At 40.3% G+C, this 15,045-nt stretch overlaps 1 protein-coding gene across 3 annotated transcripts in view; it reads right to left on the bottom strand.

The window, feature by feature from the left end:
- Positions 1 to 15,045, bottom strand: part of LOC140725601 (coiled-coil domain-containing protein 39-like) — a 121,696-nt gene that overhangs the window by 93,184 nt on the left and 13,467 nt on the right. For all 3 annotated transcript variants that reach the window (XM_073041255.1, XM_073041256.1, XM_073041257.1), the window contains exons 7-9: positions 11,118 to 11,309; positions 9,515 to 9,618; positions 1,096 to 1,228 (exon numbers count right to left, since the gene is read on the bottom strand). In XM_073041255.1, the coding sequence (XP_072897356.1) occupies positions 1,096 to 1,228; positions 9,515 to 9,618; positions 11,118 to 11,309 (429 nt within the window). The remainder of the gene's footprint in view (positions 1 to 1,095; positions 1,229 to 9,514; positions 9,619 to 11,117; positions 11,310 to 15,045) is intronic.

Genomic DNA, 15,045 nt, shown 5'->3' with positions numbered 1-15,045 from the left:
TGTTATTCCTACAACATCATACTTGCCAATTTCCAACTGAGCCACAAGCTCATCCACTTATTTCTTTTACTTCGTGCTTTCATATATAATACTTTTAATCCATTACTCCCCTTGCTTCTCACATCGGTCCCTATTGCACTTAAACCTATGACTCATCTCCTTCTACCTTAGGCCACGAACTTATCAATCACCCCTGATGAGTTATTAACGTCAAACTTTCTGCATAATCACTCAAAGAGTTGAACTGCATGTGCATGTAAAGAGAGCTGTATAATCTCCTGTGTTCCACCAGCATTTTGTGTGTGTTGTATAGTCTCCTTCTACCTTAGGCCATGAACTTATCAATCACCCCTGCTGTGGACACTTTCTGGAGGTCCAAGATCCGTATGCTCCATGACCGCTGGACTAAGTGTGTAAATGTAGGAGGGGACTATGTTGAAAACTAAATGTGTTAGGTTTTCTAAAATTGACTCCTACCTTAGGCCATGAACTTATCAATCACCCCTTGTATGCTGATCTTAGCAAATATTGCTCTAGTCATTTATGTATTTCATACTATGCTGAATGACAACTACCCACTTGGTCAATTGAGGCATTTAAATCCAAAACATCTAAATTATTCATAAAAACTGAAATATTCTTTTCAATTCCAAACAAGTTCTCTCTACTTTTACTCCTTCTGATTTACATTCCTCATACTCAGGTCAGTCTTTTTACAGTCACTCTATATTTTTCATGGGAAATGGTATTGTATAGCTCCTGCAGTTAATTAAAGGGTAATTGTTGTTCTTGGAAGTTTCTGTAGTTACACAGCTGCTTGGCTCCTCTCCATGTTAGCTCAATAACTTCTCCATGCTTGCTCCACAGAAACTAACTGAGCTTGATTTCAATTTTTGCATATCTTAGTTACAATTATGATATATGATTTGCTGGTAGCTTTATAAAATGTACGTTCTTTGGACTGTCATAGGCATTTACAAAGTTTTATTTAAATCAACACTATACCAACTAAAAAAAAACACTAAAATATACGTTTTAAGTCACAGGACTTAAAAAGTCCTGATTTTACTTTAAAATTAGTTGTAATTTACTCACCTTTACTACTTTTTCTTCATTTTTCAGTTCCTTCTCCATTCTAGCCACCTGTTCCTCAGAACTCACCACTTTTTCAGTCACAGCTTTAAGTTTGCCCTCAAGAGCTTTGCTTTCCTCTTTCACTTTCATTAGTCTGCAAGTTAAATAACAAAACTGATCTACATAATCAACATCAAATCCTCACCCAATATTGTTTCAGTTAAACCATTAATAGGATTTTTTTTCGTTCATAGGGAAGCACGATCCACACAACCATTACTCACTGTGTAAAAAACCTGCCTCTGACATCCCCCCTATGTTTTGTTCCAATCACCTCACAGCTATTCCCTTTCATATGAGCTAGTTCCACCCTGGGAATAAGGTATTGACTGTCCATCCTGTGCACCCTACCATCTTATACACCTTTATAAAGTAATCTCTCATCCTCCTTTGCTCTAAAGAGAAAAACCCTAGCTTGCTCAACCTATCCTCATAGAAATACACACTAATCTAGGCAGCATCCTGGGAAATCTCCACTGCACCCTCTTGAGAACTTCTAGATCCTTCCTACAAGGAAGTACAAAGAAGTGACTAGAATTGAACACAATACTCCAAGTGTGATCTAACCAAAGTTTTTTAGAGTTGCAAGATTACCTCTTGGGTCATGGATCTTGAACTTAATCCCCTGTCTAATGAAGGCCAACCTACCATATGCCTTCTTAACCATCCAATCAACTTGTGCAGCAATTTTGAGATGTGAGCCAAGATCCATCTGTTCCTCCACACTGCTGAGAATCCTGCTGTTAACCCAGTACTCTGCCTTCAGGTTTAGACTTCCGAAGTAAATCACATCACACTTTACCAGATTGAATTCCATTTGCCACATCTCAGCCCAGCTCTGCATCCTGTCAACTGCCCCCTTCTAACCTATGATAACCTTCTACACCATTCACAAAACCACCAACCATCGTGCAATCTGAAATCTTATTAAACCACCCTTCCGATTCCTCACCCAAGTCATTTACTTTAAAAATCAGAAAAAGCAGGGATCCAAGAACATATCGTTATGGAACATAACTAGTCACCAACCTCCAGGCAGAATACTCTTCATTCACTAGAATCATGAGAGTATTATGAATTCATGCAACCATGTTTCCCTGGTTACCATGGCTCTGACTTTCTGAATACACCTACCATGTCAAATGCTTTACTGAAGTCCATTTAACACATCTACTTTCATCAAATTGTTTTGTCACGTCCTCGAAGAAATCAATCAGGCACAACTTGCCCTCACAAACCATACCAACTATCCCTAATCAGACCTTGCCTCATCAATTGCTCATAATTTCTCCTACCAAACTAGCTTAAGAGCCCCCAACAGCTTGATTGTGTTTCTATTTATATCAGTCTTAGACATTATATTGTCTATAAAAGCTTTTATTTATGTCTATACATCCAAACAGTTGAGCTGTTGCAAATAATCTAAAGCATTTGTTATACTTTCTAACTTCTTTTCAGCCTTTAAATCAAAGCAAGAGGCGGAGAGTGAAGAAGTAAAGGCACCTCGGAGAGAAGCCTTTTTTTTAACTGATTGGGGCACAGAGGCTAGACTGCGCAGGCGCGTAACATAGCGCACCAAAGGTTTAAAAAAAAGACCGCCATATACAACGGCCATCATTGTAACAGCCATCATCAGAGTGGACTGAGTCAGAATGGGATGGTTTTGGCTCAACAGGCTTTGGCGTGAACGGGCAGAGGCAAGGGTAGGTTCCGGTAAGTTTTGTTTTGTTCGTTTAGAGTAGAGAGAATGCCAGGCAGGATGTTGGAATGCTCCTCTTGCAGGATGTGGGAAGTCAGGTCTGGTCTTCCTGACAATGACACCTGCAAGAAGTGCATCCAGCTGCAGCTCCTTACAAACCGCGTTAGGGAACTGGAGCAGGAGCTGGATGACCTTCTGATCATTCAGGAGAATGAGAAGTTTATAGATAGTAGCTACAGGGAGGCAGTTACGCCAAAGGAGCAGCGCACAGGTAATTGGGTTACCGTCAGGCGAGGGAAAGGGAAAGGGCAGGCAGAGCAGGGCTCCCCTGTGGCCATACCCCTCAACAACAAGTATACCGATTTGGATACTGTTGGGGGGGATGACTTACCCGGGACAAGCTGCGGCAGCCGGATCTCTGGCACTGAGTCTGGTTCTGCAGTGCAGAAGGGAGGGGGGAAGAAGAGGAGAGCAGTAGTGATAGGGGACTCGATAGTTAGAGGTACAGACAGGAGATTCTGTCATCGCGACAGAGACTCCCGGATAGTTTGTTGCCTCCCTGGTGCCAGGGTCAGGGATGTCTCTGATCATGTGCACAGCATTCTGAAATGTGATGGTGAGCAGCCAGATGTCTTGGTACACATTGGTACCAATGACGTAGGAAGAAAGAGTGAGGAGATCCTGAAGAGTGAGTATAGAGAGCTTGGTAGGAAATTAAAAAGCAGGACCTCGAGGGTGGTAATCTCAGGGTTGCTACCTGTGCCACGTGCCAGTGAGGGTAAGAATAGAATGCTCTGGAGGATGAACACGTGGCTGAGGAACTGGTGTACGGGGCAGGCTTTCAGATTTCAGGATCATTGGGACCTTTTCTGGGACAGGTGGGACCTATACAAGAGAGATGGGTTACACCTGAACTACAGGGGGACCAATATCCTTGCAGGGAGGTTTGTTAGTGCTATTGGGGGTGGGGTTTAAACTAGATTTGCAGGGGGATGGGAACCAGAGTGACAGAGTAGATAGTGGAGCTGGGGTGAAAATAAATTATGTTAAAGTTTCATGCTAAGTCACAAATAGAAGGGTTGTGTGTGGTGGTAATAATCTTCTGAAGTGTGTCTATTTTAATGTGAGGAGTATTGTGGGGAAGGCTGACGAGCTGAGGGTGTGGATGGACACATGGAATTATGACATTGTAGCCATTAGTGAAACTTGGCTACAGGAGGGGCAGGACTGGCAGCTTAATGTTCCAGGGTTCCGATGTTTCCGACATGACAGAGGCAGAGGGATGAAGGCTGGGGGGGGGGGGGGGTGGGGGGGGGGCATGGCACTGCTAGTCAGGGAAAATGTTACAGCAGTGCTCAGGCAGGACAGATTAGAGGGCTTGTCTACCGAGGCCATATGGGTGGAGCTGAGAAGTATGAAAGGTATGACCACATTAATGGGGTTGTATTATAAACCACCCAATAGTCAGTGAGAATTGGAAGAGCAAATCTGCAGAGAGATAGCAGACAACTGCAGGAAACATAAAGTAATGATAGTAGGGGATTTTAAATTTCCGCATAGTGATTGGGACTCTCATACTGTTAAAGGTCTAGACGGGTTAGAGTTTGTAAAATGTGTTCAGGAAAGTTTTCTAAATCAGTATATAGAGATACCGACTAGAGAGGATGCAATATTAGATTTTCTATTAGGAAATGAGTTAGAACAGGTGATGGAAGTGTGTGTAGGGGAACACTTAGGTTCCAGTGATCATAACATCATTAGTTTCAACTTGATCATAGATAAAGATAGATCTGGTCCTCGGGTTGAGGTTCTAAAATGGAAAAAGGCCAAATTTGAAGAAATGAGAAAGGATCTAAAAAGCGTGGATTTGGGACAGGTTGTTCTTTGGCAAGGATATCTTTGGTAAGTGGAAGGCCTTCAAAGGAGAAATTTTGAGAGTGTAGAATTTGTCTGTTCCTGTCAGGATTAAAGGCAAAGTGAATAAGAATAAGGAACCTTGGTTCTCTAGGGATATTGGAACTCTGATAAAGAAGAAGAGAGAGATGTATGACATGTATAGGGAACAGGGAGCAAATAAGGTACTTGAGGAGTATAAAAATTGCAAAAAAACACTTAAGAAAGAAATCAGGAGGGCTAAAAGAAGACATGAGGTAGCTTTGGCAGACAAGGTGAAGGATAATCCAATGAGCTTCTACAGGTATATTAAGAGCAAAAGGATAGTAAGGAATAAAATTGGGCCTCTTGAAGATCAGAGTGGTCGGCTATGTATGGAACCAAAAGAAATGGGGGAGATCTTAAATGGGCTTTTTGCGTCTGTATTTACTAAGAAAACTGGCATGGAGTCAATGGAAATGAGGCAAACAAGTAGTGAGGTCACGGAACCTATACAGATTGAAGAGGAGAAGGTGCTGGCTATCTTGAGGCAAATCAGAGTAGATAAATCCCCAGGACCTGACAGGGGATTCCCTCGGACCTTGAAGGAGACTAGTGTTGAAATTGCAGGGGCCCTGGCAGATATATTTAAAATGTCCGTATCTACAGGTGTGGTGCCAGAGGATTGGAGCTCATGTTGTTCTGTTGTTTAAAATAGGCTCAAAAAATAACCCGGGAAATTATAGGCTGGTAAGTTTGACGTCTGTAGTAGGAAAATTATCGGAAGGAGTACTAAGAGATAGGATCTAAAAATATTTGGATGGACAGGGACTTATTAGGGAGAGTCAACATGGCTTTGTGCGTGGTAGGTCATGTTTAACAAATCTATTAGAGTTTTTCGAGGAGGTTACCAGGAAAGTGGATGAAGGGAAGGCAGTGGATGTTGCCTACATGGACTTCAGTAAGGCTTTTGACAAAGTCCCACATGGGAGGTTAGTTAGGAAGATTCAGTCACTAGGTATATAAACGGTGAGGTAGTAAATTGGATTAGACATTGGCTCAATGGGAGAAGTCAGAGAGTGGTAGTGGAGGATTGCTTCTCTGAGTGGAGGCCTGTGACTAGTGGTGTGCCACAGGGATCAGTGCTGGGTCCATTGTTATTTGTCATCTATATCAATGATCTGGATGATAATGTGATAAATTGGATCAGCAAATTTGCTGATGATACAAAGATTGGAGGTGTAGTGGATAGTGAGGAAGGTTTTCAAAGCTTGCAGAGGGATCTGGACCAGTTGGAAAAATGGGCTGAAAAATGGCAGATGGAGTTTAATACAGACAAGTGTGAGGTATTGCACTTTGGAAGGAAAAATCAAGGTAGAACATACAAGGTAAATGGTAGGACACTGAGGAATGCAGTAGAACAGAGGAATCTAGGAATGATGAGGTTGTATAAGGCATTGGTAAGGCCGAATTTGGAGTATTGTGTACAGTTTTAGTCACCGAATTACAGGAAGGATATTAATAAGGTTGAAAGAGTACAGAGAAGGTTTACAAGGATGTTGCTGGGACTTGTGAAACTGAGTTACAGAGAAAGGTTGAATAGGTTAGGACTTTATTCCCTGGAGCGTAGAAGATTGAGGGGAGATTTGATAGAGGTATATAAGATTATGATGGGTATAGATAAGAGTGAATGCAAGCAGGCTTTTTCCACAGAGGCTAGGGGAGAAAAAAACCAGAGGACATGGGTTAGGGGTGAAGGGGGAAAAGTTTAAAGGGAACATTAGGGGGAGCTTCTTCACACAGAGGTGGTGGGAGTTTGGAATGAGCTGCCAGATGAAGTGGTAAATGCGGGCTCACTTTTAACATTTAAGAAAAACTTGGACAGGTACATGGATGAGAGGTGTATGGAGGGATATGGGCCAGGTGCAGGTCAGTGGGACTAGGCAGAAAAATGGTTTGGCACAGCCAAGAAGGGCCAAAAGGCCTGTTTCTGTGCTGTAATGTTCTATGGTTTAACTACATGACCAGCCAGGGTAGGCCCATAAGACCATAATAATATAGGAGCAGAATTAGGCCATTTGGCCCATAGAATCTGCTCTGCCATTCAATCATGGTGGATCCTTTTTACCCCTCCTCAGCCCCATACATTTTACATGCTTGAGTGGCAGTGCACTGAGGAGTGCACTAGAAGAGGGATCTGGGAATACAGATCCATAATTCATTGAAAGTGGTGTCACAGGGAGATACCTCGTAAAGAAAACTTTTGGCAAATTGGCCTTCAAAAATCAATGTATTCAGTACAGGAGTAGAGATGTTATGTTAAAATTGTACAAGACATTGGTACAAGAGTATTGTGCCCAGTTTCGGTCACCTACCTTCAAAATTCAAAGTACAAAGTAAAATTTATTATCAGAGGATATCCATGTTACCACATACAACCGTGAGATTCTTTTTCTGTGGACATACTTAGCAAATCTATAGAACAGTAACTGTAAACAATGGACAAGAAACTGTGTAAATGCAGAAATAAACAAATAGCAAGAAATAATGAGCATAAATTACAAGATAAAAGAGTCCTTAAATGAGTGTAGTTATCCTCGTTTATTCAAAAGCCTGTTGGTTGACGGGTAGTAACTGTTCTTGAACCTGGTGGTGTGAGTCTTGAGGCACTTGTACCTTCTATCTGATGGGAGCAGTAAGAAAAGAGCCTGGGTAGTGAGGATCTTTGATGATGGATGCTCTTTTCTACAGCAACATTTCATGTAGATGTGCTCAATGGTAGGGAGGGTCTTTATCCATGATGTACTGAGCCAAATCCACTCACTTTTGTAGGATTTTTCACTCAAGGGCATTGGTGTTCCCCTATCAGGCCATAATGCAGCCAGTCAGCACACTTTCCATCATCTCTAGAAGTTTGCCAAGGCTTTTGATGACATGCCGCATCTCCGCAGACTCCTGAGGAAGCAGAGGTGCTGTTGTGATTTTTAATAATTATATTTATATGGTGGGTCCAGAAAAGGTCTTTTGAGATAGTCACACCCAAGAATTTAAAGTTACTGACCCTCTTCACCACTGGCTCATGGACCTCTGGTTTCCCTCTCCTGAAGTCTACAAGCAGTTCCTTGGTCTTATTGATATTGAGTGAGAGGTTGCTCTGATTACACCACTCAGTCAAATTTTCAATCTCCCTCCTACATGCTGATTCATTACCAGCTTTGATACAGCCCACGACAGTGGTGTCATCAGCAAACTTGTATATGGTGTTAGAGCTTTACTTAGCCACACAGTCATAGGAAAGATGTAAATAAAAATGAAAGAGTGCAGAGAAAGGTTACAAGGATGTTGCCAAGACTTGAGAACCTGAGTTATAGAGAAAGCTTAAATAGTTAGGAATTTATTCCCTAGAACATAAAAGATTAAGGGGAGATTTGATAGAAGTATACAAAATTATGAGGGGTATAGATAGGGTAAATGCAAGCAGGCTTTTCCACTGAGGTTGTGTGAGGCTACAACTAGAGGTCATGGGTTAAGGATGAAAGGTGAAATAGGTAAGGGTAATCTGAGGGGGAACTTCTTCATTCAGAGGGTGCTGAGAGTGTGGTGGACGCGGGGTCAATTTCAACATTTAAAAGAAATTTGGATAGGTACATAGATGGGAAGAGTATTCAGGGCTATGGCCCAAGTGCAGGTCAATGGGACTAGGCAGATTAATGGTTCAGAACAAACTAGAAGGGTCTGTTTCTGTGCTATGGTGTTCTATGACTGTGACTCTATAATTAGAGGTTACTTCAACAAAATCAAAGCTGTCCTCCCTTGCAATTTATTGCCTATTAGCTGGATTCTATGAGCTTCAGCATATCACAACATATATAGAAAGATAATGTATTTGATCTTCATGTTCACTGAAATTATCAGGGTACTGAGTAGACTTACGTTTTTGAAAGCATAACGTTGGAGTTAAAGGAATGACCTTTAATGCTGATCCTTAAAAAATACACAGATATAGAAGACAGTATGAAGTGATGTCACTTGGTCATAACTGGTGTTGTTTGAGGATTACAGCCTTATAAATTTCAGTATTAGCATAAAAGAATGTTGTCATTTTACCTATGTTATGGAGTATAATAACAAACTTTGTCCATTTTTCTGCTCAGATAATAGCTACAAATACAAATTTAAATAACTTTCAATGCCTATTTACATATCACGATTATAATGTGGTTTAGAGATACAAAATTATATAAAATGTACAAGGCAATTAAGAGAAATGAGGAAAGCACAGTTGGATCCAGAATGTTTTAGAAAATGTTGAAACAGTGATATGGATGAGGTTTGGTAGCTCCAGAGAATTACAGCAAAATGCCTGAAGGCTCTCACTAATCATGAGACAAAATTGGAATTAGGAAGAGAAAACGGATGAAAGGAACACATAATTTGATGAATCAAGATTATGGAGGAAAGTTTCTGGAGTTTGAATTCAATGTACAAGGAATGATGAACTAAATTCAATCAATGCTGACATGTGCAAAGGACTTCGTTGACTGAAAAAGAATGCAATTGGCAGTGTTGGATAACTTGGATGCAGAAAAGGAGACCTCTGGAATAATTATTCCTGTTAACCTGAAAACCAACACCTCTGCATTGACAAAAGTTAAAACCTTTGCATGAAAATAGAAAATATTTTACCTAAGCACCAACACCCATCACACTTTCCCTAAACAATTAAAATATGTTAAATAGAAAATAAAATTGCCATGTTTATAATGGTAAAAATACATGCATCATGACAAATAGTAATAATATTCTTACTTGTTGGACTTTTCTACACTCTCCCGTTTCAAATTTGTTATTTGACTTCTGACAGTTTCCAGATCAGTTGCAGTTCTATCCACTCTGCTTTTTAAGGTGTCAAGCTGTACATATTACCAAAGAAATTTTAGATGACACTTTAAAATCACAATTCTGTATAATCAGCTGTGAGATTCCAATACACAATTTAAAATGAGCAAGCTACAGGGAATACTTATAGGGTTCATACACCTTCCATAACCTGTTCCATCATGAAAATTGAAGCAAAATCAGCCTTACAGAAATCCATTAAAAAAAATTTCAATCTTAATTTTGGCTGCTACTGGTAAAACAGGTACACAAGTTTTTCAAAAAAGCTGGATGAATGCAGCAAGTTGGGCAACATCAGTTGAAAGGAGCAGTCAACGGATGCTGCCCAATTTGCTGAGTTCATCCAGCTTTTTTGTACGTCTTGATTTGACCACAGCATCTGCAGTGTACTTTGTGTTTACACAAGTTTTGTTTGAGGCATTTCCTATATCTAATTGTTCCTGAACCAAATGGTTTCATTTTTGTTTTCCAACTTCTATTCACTATGTCCTCATTATCTGGTGATCTGCTAAATCACTCTGATTTGTTGGAAATCAGAGTGCATTGCTCTATGTTCCTTTCTTGTGATATCTGGTGAATTCTTTTTGCCATAAGGTAGATAGCATTTCAAGTTCCTACACTTGAAAGCTTAAATGTTTTTCTTTCCACAGATGCTGCCTTACTTCCTGAGTGCTTCTAGCATCAGTGTTTCTGAGTTTTGTGAATCATATTTGCTATTGCTGTATCATGTATAAATGCCAAGTATTATTTTAAGAAGTGAATTGAAATTATTGACTCAAAAACCATTTCCCAAGATTTTACTTTTTAATGGCAGTGATTTAAATCCACTTCTACAGATAAACAGACAGTTAAACTTTAAGGAATGGTCTAATTTAAAACTTTATCTGGAAGTCTGCCTCTGGTTCTCTGGTGTCTTTCATTTGCCTGTCAAGAACTACTAGTGTTGCAACATATGTAACTGGTACTTTAAATAACCAAGTAAAGTTTATTGGCAGCTAGTACTTTTAGGAAATAGTAACAGAAGATGTAAATGTATTAAATATATAAATGGAATAATATGATCGTTTCATATATATCTGAAAATTAATAACCTCAATAAGTATTCAATGTAAAATATACTTGTTTGAATTTCCCCAAATTTTATTTTCCATCTTCAACATTTCTTACTTTCCTGCATTCATTATTTGAGGCACCATATATTCAGACAACTTCTTTCACCCTGAATGAAGACACTTTCAAGCTTAAAACAAAACTTGTTCATTGAAAATATCTATTAAAACAAAACAAGATATTTTTTTCAAGTAACTTACTTTAACATTGCCTCTAAATCTGCAGCCCAACAACCCCTCTGAAATCAACAGGATCTTATATCTTTCACCATCTAATGTAAGATCTGCTGGGCAATTCTCTATTTGGAACTGCCAGCTTTTAGCTAATGGAATCCAACTAATTTACTTACTAGTTTGAGATTTTCTATTTACAACTGTTAAACTCAAAGAATTTTGTTAATTACCTCATTTTGTAGTTGAATACGGTTCGTTTCATGCGCTTGATATTCTAATCGAAGCTTAGCTGCTTGACGTTCACTTATGGAAATTTTTTTTTCAAATTCTTTGTTGTTTTCAGTCTCATTCTTAAGAAACTGTATCTTCTCATTCATGGCTGCTTCTTTTTCTCGTATTTCCTGTTTTACTTCTGCCAGTAACTGTTAAAGAGATACCTTTAATATTATGTAATAATGTTATGAGCTAAATGCAGTTCAAAATTGTTCAAGGTGTATCTTTATTCAATGTCAAAGCTATTACAGTTATGGGATAAAGAACTTGTTCCCAACACACTTCCATCTTGTTCCAATCTCTTGTCTGCAATGAAGCTCTACCTGAGCATGAAGAAGCTTTCTCTTACAGGAAGTTTATGGTGAAGATTTGTTAGTTAAATTTATAATGTTACAATTTTTTTTAAATCTGAAAAATCCCTTTGGCTTATGGATAAAGACCAAAAGAGATTCCAGATAAACACGCAATATGTTACTCATTGTTTTTAAAATATACAGGACAAAGATTAATCTGGTGCACATCTCCTAAGGTTAGTACACTGGATTTTACAACTTAATAACCATGATTTAGACACAGAATGAACCTCATGTTTCATTGGACCTACCTGGCCAAATGCAAGAAATGACAAGGAGTAATATGGAGTTCAAAAGGAATAGTGAAATGTTACCAAGGAACCGCTTGGTGTCCCCAATAACCAGAGAAATTATAATTTATGTGCATATCACTATTTTCATTGAGCAGTGAAATGCCAGCTGTGAGCAGATTATTGCTCCAAGTACGTAGGAACTTAAATGTCAGCAAATAACTCTCCACTATCAGCAAAGGGGTAACGTGTGAGCAAGTAGCTCTTATACAAAAACTAAAAACCTCCCTCATGGTTCCGCCTCCTTCTACTATCCATAGTGCTTTCCCCTTACATTCCTTCTTCACCTTTCCTGCCTATCCCCTCCCTGCTTCCCCTCCCCCACCCCTTGATCTTTCCCCTTACTGGTTTTTCACCTGGCACCTACCAGTCTTTTCCTTCCCATCCTCCCCCCACCTTCTTTATAGGGCCCCTGCTCCCTCCCTCTTCAGTCCTGACGAAGGGTCTCGGCCCAAAATGTTGACTCTTCGTTTCCATGGATGCTGCCCGACCTGCTGAGTTCCTCCAGCGAGTTGTGCATGTTAATTAAAACGTGGCTCTCTTGTGATCAGAATCCTACTCAGATCGCACTCACAGCTGTCACTAAGGACAACAATGGCAGAACACACACATATGATTTGGAGTCTGTTGACTCTGAAAGTTCTGGGTTTGAAGACACTAAATAATGGTTCAGCAGCCTGAGTGCCAACAGATCAATTGATCCTTGCCTATCCAATCCCCTGAGAGGTTCAAGGCATTGATTTTCCTCCTCATGAGGCCACCAATTTACCTCCATTCTGACCTTACTGGTAGCACTTTTACCTGTGCCCGACAACCACTTCTTTTTCAATTAGCTTGGGACAGCAGTCTAAGGCCAGCATCTTGGATATATGTGTGGACTCAGAGAGAAGAGTGTAACACTTAAAAGTGTGAAACCTGCAGACAAATGTCTTGACTTTGTTTTGGTGTAATATTTGATGTTACATTGTTATAAGAGGACTCTTAAAGCATTAGTACTCTTCAAATTAGAGTTCCTTTAAGAGCTCCAGACATGTGTAAATATATAAGAAAAACAATAAACTACAACACTGCATTGCTAGTCCTATTAAGACTATTAAATAATAACTTTAAGCTTCAATTTACAATGGTGTGAGTGGAAACAGTCTTCGAACAAACAATGTCATTAAATGTGCTTCTGATTTTTGTAACTGTCAGGTCCACATTTGAAATGCTCAGTTCAATTGTACAATTAAGATTTTACCTGGAGATGTCCTACACTGAATAAAATCACTTTTTTCCACATTTAGCTCCTAAAACATGATATGTGATCCAATTTCTACTTATTTTACTAGCATTTTAATATCAATATTATTATATTTAGTTTTTGGGATAAAGCAATGTATAAATAGAAAAAAATCCAAGAAGCAATATCAAACAAGAGAAAATCTGCAGATGCTGGCTTACAATATGCCTGATTCACAATGACTGTAGTTTTATGTACTATTGTATAATTCCATGAATTGCTAAAAATGGCTAAGATTAGAACTGAGTGAGTCAGATTCCCCTCAGAGTTACTTTAAAACTCATCCCATGTTTGGTAGCATTAAATACGACATATACTAATAAATTAAATTAAAAAATGTAAATACAGTGATTGCTATAAAGTACATAGTGCTACTTCCCAGCAGCTAACCACGATGAGTATGCCTCAGCTGTCACGGACTTTATCTGGAAATGCACAGAGGACTGTGTATCTCGCAAGACGATCTGGGTATTCCCTAACCGGAAACCTTGGATGAATTATGAGGTCCAGTCCCTTTTGAAGGCTAGAGCTGCGGCTTTTAAGTCCGGGGATACTAGTCACTACATGGAATCCAGGCGTGAAAGCCATTAAGGGCACCAAGAGGCAATATCAAGCCAAGTTGGAAGCCCAGGCTAACCAGAGGGATGCCAGTAGACTATGGCAGGGTCTAAATGAGATCACTGGGCATAAAGAAAAGGCTGGGAATATCAATAACTGTAGCGCTTCTCTTCCTGATGAACTTAACGTATTCTATGCAAGACTTGAACAGAAGAGGAGCGTCCCGCCCCCTCCTGATGAACCGGGCCTGGTGGCATCGACATTCATCGTCACCGAGGAAGACGTTAGAAGGGCCTCCCTGAAGATAAATCCAAGGAAAGCGACGGGCCCAGATGGCGTCCCGGGACGGGTTCTCCGGTCCTGTGCAAGCGAGCTAGCTGGAGTGTTTACTGACATCTTCAACTGCTCCCTGCTTCAGTCTAAGATCCCCTCGTGTTTTAAGAAGGCAACAATAATCCCGGTGCTGAAGAAGAGTAAGGTGGCATGCCTGAATGACTACCGACCTGTGGCTCTAACATCAATTGCTATGAAGTGCTTTGAGCGATTGGTTATGGCACACATCAACCATAACCTACCGGTTAACCTCGATGCTTTGCAAATCGCCTACCGGAGCAACAGGTCAACAGTAGATGCCATCTCTCTGGCACTACATTCCTTCTTAGAACACCTGGAGAACAAAGACTCATATGTAAGGCTCCTTTTCATTGACTACAGCTCTGCCTTTAATACCGTCATTCCAAATAAACTGATTCCTAAGCTCCGGACCCTGGGTCTTAGCACTCAGATCTGCAGCTGGATCTTCAACTTCCTCACAGACAGGACCCAGGCTGTAAAAATAGGGGACAAGCTCTCCTCTACAATCACTCTGAGCACCGGTGCCCCACAAGGCTGTGTACTCAGCCCCCTGCTGTACTTACTGTACACCCATGATTGTGTAGCCAAGTTTCCATTAAACTCAATATATAAGTTTGCTGATGACACCACAACTGTAGGCCGTATCTCGGGTAATGATGAGTTTGAGTACAGAGAGGAAATTAAGAACCTGGTGGCATGGTGCGAAGACAATAACCTATCCCTCAACATCAGCAGAGACGAAGGAATTGGTTGTTTGAAGGAGTAGCGGACCGCATGACCCCATCTACATCGGTGGTGCGCAGGTGGAACAGGTCAAAAGCTTTCAGTTCCTCTGGGTCAATATCACAAATGACCTGACTTGGTCTAACCAAGCAGAGTCCACTGCCAAAAAGGCTCACCAGCACCTTTACTTCCTGAGAAAGCTGAAGAAATTTGGCCTGTCCCCTAAAACCCTCACTAATTTTTATAGATGCACTGTAGAAAGCATTCTTCTAGGGTGCATCACAACCTGGTATGGAAGTTGTCCTGTCCAAGACCGGAAGAAGCT

The sequence above is a fragment of the Hemitrygon akajei genome, chromosome 3, assembly GCF_048418815.1.
Source record: "Hemitrygon akajei chromosome 3, sHemAka1.3, whole genome shotgun sequence".
In the NCBI taxonomy this organism is placed as follows: domain Eukaryota; kingdom Metazoa; phylum Chordata; class Chondrichthyes; order Myliobatiformes; family Dasyatidae; genus Hemitrygon; species Hemitrygon akajei.
This window is presented reverse-complemented; position numbering and strand designations above follow the sequence as displayed.